At 31.1% G+C, this 15,109-nt stretch overlaps 1 protein-coding gene across 14 annotated transcripts in view; it reads left to right on the plus strand.

Annotated features, from left to right (window-relative positions):
- Positions 1-9,963, plus strand: part of LOC109853360 (protein Wnt-5a) — a 31,823-nt gene extending 21,860 nt beyond the window's left edge. For 13 of the 14 annotated variants that reach the window (XM_020425399.1, XM_020425398.1, XM_020425394.1 and 10 more), the window contains 7 exons: positions 1,030-1,262; positions 6,178-6,292; positions 6,378-6,449; positions 6,683-6,770; positions 7,973-8,152; positions 8,898-9,210; positions 9,281-9,963. In XM_020425399.1, the coding sequence (XP_020280988.1) occupies positions 1,030-1,262; positions 6,178-6,292; positions 6,378-6,449; positions 6,683-6,770; positions 7,973-8,152; positions 8,898-9,210; positions 9,281-9,432 (1,153 nt within the window). In that variant the 3' untranslated portion in view covers positions 9,433-9,963. Of the gene's footprint in view, positions 1-1,029; positions 1,263-6,177; positions 6,293-6,377; positions 6,450-6,682; positions 6,771-7,972; positions 8,153-8,897; positions 9,211-9,264 lie in introns of all 14 variants that reach the window. The other variant, XM_020425401.1, reaches the window with a different exon arrangement.
- Positions 9,964-15,109: the final 5,146 nt, after the last annotated feature.

Below are 15,109 nucleotides of genomic sequence, written 5' to 3' on the forward strand. Positions count from 1 at the left end.
AAATACTTTGTAAGATATGCCGTATTACGTGGAACAGGAAAGGATTTGGCAGCCACTGCAAAAGCAGTGCGATGCATTCCAATGCAAATAACTCCGGCTCCGAAGATGCAGCGTAATCATCGCAATTTTGTTTCTCAGAAATTCAACTCTATCCCATTCTATCATCAGATCATTTTTTTTTATACTTGTGGCTCAATATGTTTCCTTCTTTTTGTTTAGATCGCTACCTTATCTTTAAGTATTTATAGCATTTCAATGTTTTTTATTCTTATCATTTGAAAAAATAACAAATTTCGGACGCGCTTATTGACTATAAATTCAATTAGCCAATAGCAGTTAGGATTGCGCGTTTTGCGGAAACTTTTTTAAAGTGATTTTCGAGCGTTTACGATTTTTCTTTTCCTTTGATTGAATATCAATGCGTCTTTTGAAAGATCTTCACATATTGAGTCGCTGATTAACTAAAGGCCTGACTGCAGCTTCTCCACTCAAACATTTATTGCAACTCCATGGAAAGTTCCTGTTGTTGAACGGAAAGCTTGCAAGTGGGCGCCTCTTTTTCTTTCTCTCTCTCTCCTTTTCATTATGGTTTTTTTCTCTCATGAATGATAATTTTAGACCACTGTAGTGTCCCATACGTGCAAGGTTGCAATCTTTGCTCGCCCCATGCAATCGCAACAGTTGATCTCATTTCCTTTCTTGATACTTCTCTCCAGCGCCCGACAAGACTTTGCATGACATCAACGACACAATTGCTCACATCGATTCCATTACACGAAAGAAAAGAAAGTGCTCGCCAAACTTAAAGAGTTTAATAAAACTTAATTAATATTTTGAATTTAATGTAAATTCTTTTTTAAAAAATTACACGTTTTTATATATTTTGGTAGAATAAAACTATTTTGTTCTTCGTTGTGTTATATGTTACTTTTGTATTCATTGTATACGCGTTGACAATACGATTTAAGCAAAACATAAGATCTTTAATTACTTCACCGCTAGTTGTAACGATAAATATCTTTATTTTAGGCTGGTTGGAGCGATGGTTGTCGGTGCAGCTGTTTGCAGTCGTATCTCTGGTTTGACACGAAGTCAGCGTGAGTTGTGCAGGAAAGCACCATACACTATGCCGGCAGTGGGCGAAGGCGCCGCGCTGGGTTTACGCGAGTGCCGTCATCAATTCAGGCATCACCGCTGGAATTGTTCCCACGTTCAGGTTCAACTTTCCAACGATCAGGTCTTCGGCCATGTGGTAGTGGTAGGTAAGTATTGTCATCCTCTGTCATCGCATTTAATATTTATCACACTGTAATATCTATATTTTATTTAGACCTACACGTGTAATACATTTTAGGTGTTATTGTGTATGTACTTATATATATATTTTTTGTATCATGTAAATGACATTGTCGTAAATTATTCCTTACATTATGTCACTTTATCTCATTATAAATAAAAAAGAGCAGATACATTTACATCTATCGCGAAACGAAGAACGTTGCAAAAATAGCAACGACATCGAGGAAGTTAAGCAAGAAATAAGAAGAGCAAAACTACTCGATGTACAAAAAAATATAAATAAGAGAATTGTAAGAGAAAAGGTTGCAGGTGGTCGGTCGCTAACTTAATTAGTAAAATTAACGGATCCGCTCAACATACCGAAGCTAAGTGAGGCAATATAATATGTTTTCCTGTTCTTAAAGCGCTCGGATTATGCACACTTTGTATAATTTGTGAGTTTACAAGTTTAAAAGATAGTTTTAAATTGAAAGAAATGCTAATAATATACTCTTTAAAATCGAACCAAATGATGTAAGGAGTAAGTGCGCGATCTGACATAAAAATGAAAGAAGGCTCGTCTCGAATCGTGTCTAAGATTCGTATGAATGTCTTGTTAGAGGTAAATCCCGCAATAAATGAATAGAATAAATTTTTGGTAGCATCGTACACAAGAGAGTATGACACTTAGGAACAACTCAGATTTATCTAGAGAAATTATAAAGAGAAATATATAGTTGTCTTAGGCCGCGCAGTTTAAATTTGCGTACATACGTACGCTGTGTTCTTCTTGAGAAGACATCATTATTGCCGATTCGTACAATCGCACATCATGTGTGCTATAAGCGTAAGCGATATAATATACGATTGTAATTGTATACACGGAAAAAAAAAGATTTGCTAGAATAGCAAGAAATTAGTTACTATATGGCCAGTAAAAAACATTTGTTAAGTTTAGTAAAATTTTTGTTTTGCCAACAAAACATTTTGTTGATGTAACAAAATATTTCGTAGGGTCAACCATTTTTCTTGCTGACCATATAATAGCAAAACTTTTTTTTTCCGTGTATAATTAAATATACGACCATCCGGATTGAAAATCATTTCAGAAAAAGCATTGACATTAAATCTCATTTGAGATGTTATAGTCTGCTCAGACGAATCATAGTGAATATATTTTAATATAAATTAGGCGGACTTTTCCCCTTATCTCTTCCCCCCTTTCCCGGATAAAACGTGCAAGATTTTTATGAGATTTTTATGAGATCGCCATTATTTGGATAAAACTTAGAATTATAAAGATTCAAGTTGATTAAGTAACCGATGAACTAAACAAAAGTTGTTGCAAATTAAAAGAACAAAAAACATTTCTGATTCTCCTTTCTGTTGAGTTCTCCAGAAAATATATCGCCTATATTTTATCTCGTCAAATTGTCATATTTATCAACAGATAATTTCACTCGTGTGTGTTTTACATCGGTAACAAGTTTATTTTATTCCGTATAACAAAATAATCTAAATCGTATAACTATAACGCGAGTGATAAGAAAAAGTGCGAGAATCCAGAAGACAAAGAAAATACAAAGATTCGGTATTTGCATGTAACACCAAATGTATATCCTCTTCTATTTCTTTTTGGATAACATTAGCGAGGACGCTGTGTTAATGCAGCTTTTTATCAATTTCTGCTGCACCTGATAAAACGTTCTTCTTTTTGCACTTTCTTTTCCTTTATCTTTTGTGCATTTATATTCGCTCTCTGCACTCACGCTCGCACACTTTTTTCATCTTCTCGACCTCTTATCCGTCTCAAATAACTGGACTGGCCCACACTTGGTGTTCTCGCATGGACACACCTACCTACCTGCGTCTACCTGCTTTTACCTGCATGCTTGTTTGCCTGTCTGTTTGCCTGTGTGTTTGTTCGCCTGCTTGTGGTTCTCCTCTAGTATACAGCCGATGTATTCATTCTCTCGTTTCGCATCATATATTGAACTATATCGCGCGAGCTTGGGACAACCGTGCGAATTGGCGCACACGGCAGTTTCGACACATATATAGATATACATACAGTCTAACAATGCAATCAAAAGAAAAGAGATTTCAAAATAAATTAAAATACAAGAGGTGATTAATGAGTATCCAAATCGATGCAACAGTAGTGTCATATTATATAATTGTTGTCGTTGACAAGTTTCATTCTTCAGAACTTACCAAGTATCAAACGCTGGTTCATTATCGCACATAGTGTTTGTGAAATATTAGACTCGTCAAAGCAGATGCACTCAATGATTTTTAACAGTACAATAATCAAAATTTACGAATTGGTCTTCGAATTGCTGTCTCATCCGCTTTATTCGCCAAATATGTCTTCGTGCAATTTTCATTTATTTCTGAATTTGAAATTTGTGAGAAATTTTCAAGCAATAATGAAATCGTAAAAGATTGTTTTGAAGAATTTGCGAATTATTTTTATCAAAATGGTATAAATTAAGGTGATCATCTGTACTAAATTTTATCGGGACAGTTTCGATTTTTGACTTTTTGTCCCGATTATTTTCCCGGTTCCGATTTGTTCCAATTTTGGTCAATTTGTTCCGATACGTTTGGAACTTTCGAACATTTTCTCGTAATAAGAGAAAATGTTCGAAAGTTAAGAAATAAGTTGATAATATTTTCATTGATATTAATGCTATGTTCACATATACAGCATTGTCAGGCTGCGTCTTGAAGATCAAATTAACTAGACGGAATCACATATCATGAAGCAGTCAAAAAAATGGAAAGACAAGAAATCACAACAGTTGAAATAATTGACACCATATATAGATATATGCACTATAAGTTTAAATGTCAATTTCTTTTTTAATCCAAAACTTTCAATAGAGCATGTAGAAATATAATAGTTCTAGTTTCTCTGAGTGCTCATATTGAGTACTTTTCTCTTTCTTTTATCTTTTTCTTTTGTTTTTTGCATTTTTTGCTTTTTTAAAAAATGGAATTTTCCAAAATTGCTACCTCTAATAAAAAAGCTCAGCAGAAACCTTATAAAGAAACTAAAACACTTGAAAATAATTTCACTATATTTCAATAATAAGTTTGTCAATTAGCTGAAAAAGTACTTTTTTTTCCAAGACCAACATGATTATGACTTCGTAGAAAATCATCTGAGAAGCCGAACGTAATGTACCTATTGTTGAAACTAAATTAGAAAACCAGCTTAAAAATAAAACAATGTACCTTGCTATCCTTATGATAAGGGAAAATATGGTCACCTTTATGTAAATGCTTTTAAAGAATATTGATCAAAGTGTATTGAAAAGTAAAAGTCAACTGTTAAATGTATTATATTAAAAAAAGAAATATAATACATTTTAATCCGATAAATTTATTTATTTTTTTGTTTCGGATACTTATTAATCACTTCTCGTAACTTGTTGCACTTGGTTTTTCAAGAACATAAAGATGAAATTAAAACCGTTGTAGCACCTTAATTGACTTCTGTAATCATAGTAAAGTAAAGCTATACATCGAAATACACAATTTATGTACATATTTGTCAAATACGACAACACAAATTAATTTATCTTTGTCATTTTTCATCTCTGTATTTTATCTCTGAGGTACATTAATACGCAAACAGCAGCAGTACATTCATGAAATCTCACATAAGTGCTGTCTTGTGAAACCTAAATAAACTAAATAATCTGTTCACGCGTGCGCGCGCGTGCGTGCGTGCGTGCGTGCGTGCGTGCGTGCGTGCGTGCGTGCGTAGAAATGCTGTTGAGAAGAGAGAAATTTTCTAGAATTTATGATAAATACAGAAAATTATTATTGCCGTGTGTGATATCCCTTGGCATGTATCCGGTATTCGCAGAACTGATATTTATTCAAAGTTAAATTACGAACTAAGCTCTATTTAGACATAATTATCGTAGATGCAAGAAATAAACGTTGCTTGAATATACGCTCGAGTATATTCTCTCGTGACCGCATATTTCGAGCAAATTTGAAAGTTACACGTGTGTTTACCATAATTCACATTGCGATATCACTTGTATATCCGTAAATATCGCGATAATCATTGATCATTGTTGGATAGAATCTTTATATACCATATAAGAAGCGATGAGACGTATTTTTATTATAATTTAACTATAAATATTAATGTCTTTTTTTTTATTATTAATTCATTTGAGGAAAGCAATAATAAAAATGACATTTTTTTACGTGGAAGATAAATGGAATTAATATAATTTAACGTACTTTGTAGAAAAGAGCCAACGTTGCGAATCCCGGCATGAATTGAGTAATAAGCCTGTGTGCGCCAAAACGCTTCCTCGAATCTCCAGCGGCTTTCTTCCTCTCTGTGGATATAAGGTCTCATCTAAATAAATCAGTTAATAAATTAATATATCATTGCCTGTCATGATCGCACAACCTAAACCAAAGACACAACCTAAAGCAAAGACAAAGTTTTGACGCCGATAGAATGAATCGCTGGCTGAGTCAAACAGAATCGAGACAGAGAACCGCTCGTATATGTCAGCAATGATGACGGAATAAAAACTGGACATCACAGGAAAATGGATGTACGATAATTCATTCAATATGGCAAATGATCGAAGAATGGGATACAAGGAAATAATTACGCTAATGCTTTAAGCATAATACGACTAAGTAACTAGTTGCACTAAATTTACACAATACAAGTGTATGTATTTTGTAAGAAATATTTCTTTCCAAATTTTTCGTTTTGTTTCACACGTTATCATCTTATATAAGAAATATACACAACACTTTTGAACAATATAACAGATGAAACACTACTTAACATTTTTGTGTTAAAAATATTTGACATTTTTGTGTTAAAAAGACAATATCTACTTGTGTCAACAGGTAGTAGGGAAGCAGCTTTTACATATGCGATAAGTTCCGCCGGTGTCACATACGCGGTAACCGCAGCTTGCAGTCGCGGTAATATTACGGCCTGCGGTTGTGAACCTGCTGTAAGGTAACTAAATGTAAATTATATTACACCAAATGTATCAACATAAACTATATATTATCAAATTGAATTATCTCACTTTTGTGAATAGGACAAAAAAGGAATTGCCACCAAACGGTTGGGAATGGGGAGGATGCAGCGCGGACATCACATACGGAATGAGGTAACTTTCAATAATTCGTTTCGCGAGAGAGAAAGAAGCCGCTGCTGATCAGCAGCTACCTGTTATAACCATTGCATTATAGGAGAAACTTCTCCTCCTCTCGCAAAAACAAATTATTGAAAGTGTTCGTATTTGTTCAGTAAAAGAGTCAAGTGAAAGTATGACAAAATTGCAAAAGATAAATTAATGCAAAAACTTTATTTATTAAACGTTAATGCTACAATAAAATGTAGGTTTGCGCGTAAGTTTTTGGACGCAAGAGAATTTGAAGGAGACGCTCGGAGCTTGATGAATCTTCACAACAACAGAGCTGGAAGAAAAGTAAGCAAACTTAACTTTTATAATGGAGCAGTTTCTTTCACGGTTTTATCATCATACAGTCAAATTATTGTAAAATTTTTAAACAAAAAAGAACGATGTTTTTTTCTGTAATTTTTGAGCTAATGAATTTGATTCCGACCTTTAAAAATTTTTAATTTGTTCAAAAAAATGTTAAAATCAGCATATAAAGCTATTAAATATCTAGTTCCAAAAATTCTTATTGTTGAGCTTTACGAACGTATTAATTTGCGTTTTGTTGCTAGTAAAACAAAAATACTCTCATCTCTAATAGTTCTTTAATAATTCATGTTTTGTTTAATAAAAAAATTAAAAAATTATTATAAAAATAGGCATTATCAAAACTATTTTAAATCTTGACTATAGCATCTGAAAGCAGTGTTGTTTATTACGCAAATTAATATTGATTTAGATAAAGAAGTATGTCTCTTCCTCAAAGCATGGATACGTTTTCACATTCATAATCTACAAAATATTATACGTTTGCCTTTAAATTATACATATGCTTATTATTATACGTATGTTTTTAATTAAAAAAAAACCTTAAAACAATGTTTTTTGTAGTAATGCACTTTTTAAAAAAAATACAGGGTCGCTGGATTAGATGTTGCTTCCACGTTGCTATGACAATTTTGCTATTTTGTTAGGTTTATGGTTGACTTTTATCTAAAATTTATTTAAATGCTTAACATTTATTAGAAATCTTTCAGAATAATGTTGCTGATGTAAGTCAGAGTTATTCTAAGCAAGAGTAATTGTTCCATTGTGTGTTTTTTCAATGTTTTGCTTTTTTCACATATATTCTTATGTGTATAATGTATAAATTTTTGTTCATTGAAATTATTTTACTACTGTAGTATTTTACTTAATAGTATTTTATTATTGGAAACTGTAAGTGTACTGTAATGTTATTCACTATAGTTTTACACTTCCATTAACACATTTTTATAATAGCTTCTTATATGTTTAAAAACTTCATATCTTATATGTCAAATATAGTTTCATGTGCTGATATTTTAATACTTAATCAACAAATTAAAAATTTTAAAGATTAGAATCAGAGTCAGCAGTTCAAAAACTGCAAAAAAAATCGTTTTTATTTGTCGCTCCGAGAGCCACAATCAGCCTATTCTATCTTTTTTTATATTATAATCGTTAATACAAACGCGTTCTTTTTTATCTAGATAGTTAAGGCCCTATTGCAGACAGAATGTAAATGTCACGGAGTATCTGGATCGTGTACCGTAAGAACATGTTGGCGAACTTTACCCAGCTTTCGTCAGATCGGCGACGCATTAAAGAAAAAATATGACAAGGCTCGACCTGTTACAGCAGTCACACCGCCTTCACCACCAACAGCTCAGGTACATTATACTCTACTAACAAATATGTCTTGAGTAAATCAACAGTTAATTCAAAGCATTTACCTGACTGAGTAAATATTCGTTCAAATATTAAACACTCTGCACGCGATATGAGATGTGTCCCCCTCGAGCTCTTGTAATATTCCCTAAAAGCATATACATATACACGATGAGGCATGCGTAATCAATATCGGAATAATATCAAAAAATATGCTCTGTATGAAAAAATGTTTCAGAGTTGTTGGGTTTCGAGGGGGATGTAAAATGGTGTCCATGATTTGACCTTGGGTGGAGGTCATAAGGTCAGGTAAATGTCAATTAATATTTTTTTTATCAAATTCATACATTGAGCAAATCCAAACAAATTGTAATTTTCGATATCATTTTATGATATTTAAAATAAAAATCCTCAATTTAACCTAACGCAATCTAGAAGCAACATTTTCTTTCGAAGCGATCAACGTGAGTCTTGTTATCTTTAATTTTCAAATTTTCTCAATTAGCTTCGTTTTAGTCTTTAAAAAGTTCGGTTTAGTCGTCAAAATAAATACTATATAAAAAAATATTCAATCTCTGAGATTTTTGTGTTCAAGAACAAATTTCAAAAGATTCTAATTGGTTATTCAGGACACTTGTTTTGCTTTTCCTGTTAAAACAAAGTTCTTGATTCTGAAAATTTTAATATTTTCATAGTTTACACACACACACACACACACACACACACACACATGATTATAATTTACAGATACCGGACATTCCGTTACATCCTATATCAGCAGAATTGGAGCCTATATTAGGCAACGATGCCAAAACTCAGGGTAAACCGAACGATATGAAATCACATTACGATCGACAGCTTTCGTGGAAAAAGATCAACAGACCGAGAAAAACACACTTGGTCTTAAAGAAGACGAAAGTTAACGATGGTATAAGTCCAAAGAGGATTCCAAAGAGAAGCGAGTTAGTTTTTCTACAGTCTTCTCCCAATTACTGCGAACCAAATTTGTCACAAGGCAGTCTCGGCACACAAGGCAGATATTGCAATCGTACGAGTAAAGGTAAAATAAGCAGAAATGAATCTTCAATAGAATGCCTCTTTTCTCGCTCATTAGTTTTCTGTATTTTCAGGAACCGACGGATGTGATTTAATGTGTTGCGGTCGTGGCTACAACACGCATCAGTTCATGAAAACATGGCAATGTAAATGCAAGTTTCATTGGTGTTGTCGCGTGCATTGTGAAACCTGTACAGAACGTACCGAAGAATATACGTGCAAATAGATTATTATCGATACTTATATATACATATACACGCGCGCGCGCGTGTGTATACATGTATGATTACAAAATAATCTATTTGCTGATGATACACTCAAAATAGAAAAAATTTATATCTTTAAACGTGAAATTCGATGCAACGAAACATTTAAAATATACATCATTATGAAAACGTGCTTTTGTTGTTACGCATTGAGGTTCAATTAATTCAATATTGTTTGGATAATTATTTTATCCATAGTAAATTCGTAGTTTTCCTCAGTAGAATTCTGAACGTTATATACATAGTTTCACAAAAAGAAACAACTGAATTGTTACGTGAAACTATTATTATAGTGCTTAGATGTTAAATTGTGTCATTGCATGCAAGTCAAAAGGGACTTTATACTCTTCCGTGCGTTACTATGTGTGTTTTACAGCTACTGTTTACAATTGAACAAACATGTATGTGTACTTAATACAAAGGTTGTGAATACGCTTTTTTTTAAGTTTACATGTATATTACACAATTAATATAATATTATGTATATTACACAATTAATATAATATACATATAAATATTAGAGATCTTACTAAGAGATGGTTTTTTAAAACAAATATTTAAAAATTCATTTGACATTGTCGCGTAGATCAAAATATAATTAAAAAATAATTTACTTTGTAAATTATATTATTTATTAAGAATGCATGATAAATTAAGTATAAAAAAGTCTGTGTTTTTGATAGTAAATAAGTATACGTTTTTATCGCGCGATATTGAGATATCATTCCTACACAGAACATTTTATACACTTTACACTCTCGGTTTACTGTTTATTAGATATCACATGAAGATATTCATTAGATATTTAATAGACGTTATGTCTGTAGATCGAGTTTATTCTCGAAGTATATTTGTAATATATGTTCTTTCTTCCAGCAATATTATATATGCTTATATAGATACTTTTTTTGTATCCACTATGAATTAAGGTTACTGCATGTGAACATATTGTAATTGTAACTTTATATAAGTACGTAAACACCAATCACAGGCCAGCATTATCTTAGAAAAAATACTAAAACACGTTACTCAGCGCAGTGTTTCTAAACTTGCCGGATAATTTCATACACATAACGTCTAGTGTGCGCTCATTAACGTGCTTACTACATTTGAAAAAAGTACTCTTGTTTTCCTACATAAAATTTCAAGAAATTTTTCAAATATTTGTAAACTTAAAATTCTTGAAGATAATTTTCAGGCTTGAATCGCCTGAATTATCGATTAATGTCATTTTTATACCCGACGTTTCGTGGACATTTTGAGTCATCTCATCATAATTTCAAAAGCAGTCGATGAAAATGACACTCAGTTCAAACTCGAAAACTACATCTTCAGACATTCTTATTCTTAATATATCGCGAAAGCATTAAATACCAGATTTGAAAGATTATAATGTAAGATAAGATATGTGACATACAAAAGGAAACCAAGTTAACATAACAATGTAAAATCATTTTTATATAGTAAAACGTTTATTTTGTAAAAATTGAAACATTACCAACATTGTTATAAAAATAAAAAAACTATCAAAAACTAGTATTCTTACAACAAACATATATATTGTACAATTAAACCGATATTTCGCTGCATATAAAACTTAAAAAAACATCAATACATTAAAAAAAAAAATTTTGTAAAAATATATTAATACTATTTATTGTTCAATTTTAGAAAATAAAATTAAAATTAAACTTATATATATATATATATATATATATATATATATATATATATATATATATAGAGAGAGAGAGAGAGTATAACAATAAGTATAATTCTAAGAGTTTGAAAAAAACAAAATAAAAATAAATTCTGAAAAAAAAACAAAGATAAATATAATAATGTCATAAATATAATTATGACATGTAGGTTGCGTTTGGAGAGCGTGCTATCTGCGCTATTGCGTCATTTTATCTTTGTTTCCTATCTAATAAGAAATAAAGATAAAATGATACAATAGCGCAGATAGCGTGCTCTCCGAACGCAGTTACATAAATCATGCATAAAAAAGAAATTGACTAAACATATGTGTGAGTACTGTGAGTTAAAACGTAAAAGATAAAAATAAAATAATAATTACGGAAAAATTCAAACGCTATCAGACATATTACATTGCTTTGCATAATTTTCTGCAATTTTAACTGTACAGTCTGCTTTGAAAGTAATACAAGTAATATTTTCTTTCTGAAAACTAGATCAAACTATGCAAATTGCAGAAAGAGTATTATTAAAGAATTTATATATTTTTTAATTTTGACATTTGTAGCTATTGAAAATATTTGTTCTGCTTCGTCGTTTGGGTGAGAAAAGAAAACGGTTTTTACCAAGTAATTCTAAATTTGAAAACAATTTTCTTCATCTTAGATTTTTTTACTCTAATATTTCCACACAAATGTTTTCACACGAATCTAATCTACTTCTAAACTATTCAAAAATAAAATAATAATAAAAATAATTTAAAAAATAATAAATAATAAAAATATTTTGAACACTAAACTTTTATTTAAGTTTTTATGACTAAACTTCGAAGTTTGTAAAACATCAAATTACTTTGTACATCTAATATTATTGCACAAAATATTATTATTGATGCCTTCGTACGTCGAATTTAATCTCTGGTCCATTGCAGCTCGCCAAAAAACTATTGTTATCATAGATATATATAGTGGCAATCAAAAATTCACGGAATAAGTGCAAGAGTTTAGGAATATAAGGACAAAAAAATGGTTTTTCTTAAGCCCATTCTACATTAAGCGCAAGATGCAATCGCAAGTAGCAGGTTTCGTGGAATTGACCAATCACATTGATCAATTGGCTGATTTAATCAATGCAATTAGTCAATTCCATTCGAGATCTGTTTGCGTTTGCGTCTTGTGCTTATTGTAGAACAGGCTTTAGCGATAACGCCAACAAGCGCCAGATTATTTTTGACCATAGACGTAGAATATATAGACTGCGCGTTTGGCTGAAAAGATGTCTTCATGGTTAAGACAACATACTTTGAACAGTAACTCTCTCTCTGTTTATCAATGTTTGTGGTGGGATTAAGGCCTACTGTTTCATAGCAAAGACTGGCCGGTGCCTAAACAGTTAAAGGGGCACGGAACCATAAATGCAAAGAAGAAGAAGCCTACTGTTTCATACCGCCTAATCTGCCATCACCCCTTCTCTTTCATTCCTCTTCACTCCCACTATTTTTCTACCCCCACTTTTCCACTACTATTCTATCAATCAGCGAAAACTTCTTTTTCCCCCACTACTTCGCTAGACAAAAATGAGGCTACTGCTCAACACTAGCTGTCTCTCTCAACGTTGAAGACATTTTCTTAACACGGCAAAGGTAGGGAATGCGCAGTCTATACATTCTACGTCTATATATTTTTGACTATAAAGGCTGAAACACAGACTTTTGCATAACGCATAAGACATAAGAAAATCAACCAATCCAGCTTTTCATTTTTATCCCTACTTTTTGTTCTAGAAAGCTTTGATTGGTTAATTCTCTTATGTCTTATGCGTTATGCATTATGCAAAAGTCTGTGCTTCGGCCTTAAGGGCCTTCTACAATAAGATATTAGTAATAAATCAGAAGTCAGAAGCAAGAAGTTGACCAATCACAGACAAATCACAGAAGAATAATCGATTGTGATTAGTCAATTTCTTGCTTCTGACTTCTGATTTATTATTATCTTATTGTAGAAAGCTCTTTAAAGCAGCATCACGTCGATAATGTCACTGTTCTTTTTTTCTATTTTCTTCTCAAAATGTAAAACTATTTATCATGTTTTATTTAACGTTACAAATAACATATATGTGTGTAATAAATTGAACCATAACGTTTTTGGTAAAAACATACTACAACATGTAACTCTTGTTAAAAAAGTATATTTAATATTATGTGTATAACTATTAAATAATCAATTATGTACTACTATTATCTATTACACATTACACATTATTTTATAGTTTATATATATATATGTGTGTAAAAATAGAGACATTAAATAGCAAGGTAATACATGCATAAATATGAGGAAAAAGATTATAACAAACAGATATGTACTGAAAGTTAAAGAAAATTGTGCCATTGTTAACTAAGTTAATTGAGGTTTTATATTCATATAAAAACAACATTGCGGTTTAAAAAGAGTTAAATCTTTTTAGTTATAACTTTAAAAAGTAAAGGTTATTGTTAAAATCTCTATTTCTATGGTGAGTTGTAATCAGAGATGATATAAGTTTCGAAAACTTCATCAAACTGATCTTTAGAAGTCATTAATGCTATGTCATTAACATATCTAACGTATAACAATAGTTTAAAACCGATTCTATCCTAAGAAAAGTCTCTAAATCTTGTATGATGTTAGCTAAGACTGGAGAAAGTGATGAGCCTATAAGTATGCTAAAGTTGTCTGTAAACTTTGATATTAAAAAAAATATGTAGGGTTGAAAATGAATGTAAGCGTTGTTAAAAATTCCTCTTTGGAGGTCTCAGTTTTTTTGACTTAAGTATTTGTTGGCAACATTGTTTAATGCGAAATCTATCAGTACACTTGTAAAAAGAAAACACCATCTAACAAAATGAGGTCAAAAGAATCATTAAAGATGACACAACATTAGATATAATTTTGATTAAGTAAAAACTATTAGAAACATGACTAAATGTGGATGCTAAACTTTTTTTAAAAATAATCTTACGGAAGAATAAAGCTAAAGTATTTAATGAACTATAACGGATGATATAAATTCTGAGAAGGTTATGTTTATGTGTAATTTCGGCACACCATGTTTTAAAAAGAATAGCCAAAACTTTGTTTAAAAATCCGAATCTATTGTCGGCAATGTGGCCACAAGTCTTCTATCTTTTAAGTAATTCTTTTTTTATATATGTAATATTAACAGAGTTGTTTTCTAAAAAATAAGTACCCTTATCTGACAAGATTTGATCTTCATTTTGTATGTGTAATTATTTCTATCAGGCACTATATATACTACTGAATTTACCCTCTGCTCTGATAAATCACATTAGGATGATCTTGAACAAAATGATCAGTGGCTTTGAGAGTATCTGAAATTCAAATCTGAGCTTGTTCTGACAAATGTCCTTTACTTTTTTTAAGTAAAATGAAATTAATTGATTCTTACAATCAGCTTACTTAATGTTTTAAAAATATTTGATATTACAAATAATTAAATTATTGAAGATTTAGATATGTGATTGATGGCTATCGATTAGAGTTTTTAGAAAATACTATAAGAACGGCTAATAAAATCATTGTCAAGAAAAAAACGCAGCAATGTTTCAGATATAAAAAAATTAATAAAACTTTTTTGCTTTTTTTTTCTAGTCAAAAAACGCTCCGCAAAACCGATCCGCAGCGCTTTATAATACTAAAATAAAAATTATTAAAATTCTCTAGATCTAATGAATCTTTAGAAATTAGTTTATGTTGAAAACAACATTAGAATACCAGAAAATGGTTCTCAGCTTTATAAAACAAAAAAATTTGAAAAATTGTAAATCCACTAGGTCTGGGAAAATGTTTAAAAATTATTTAATGTTTCCCACAAACCGCGTAACACTCAAAAATATTTTGTAGCGCAATAAAAGACATTGAAATTGACATACTATGCACA

Source organism: Pseudomyrmex gracilis, unplaced genomic scaffold (genome assembly GCF_002006095.1).
Source record: "Pseudomyrmex gracilis isolate BER0280 unplaced genomic scaffold, ASM200609v1 scaffold_47, whole genome shotgun sequence".
Taxonomy (NCBI): domain Eukaryota; kingdom Metazoa; phylum Arthropoda; class Insecta; order Hymenoptera; family Formicidae; genus Pseudomyrmex; species Pseudomyrmex gracilis.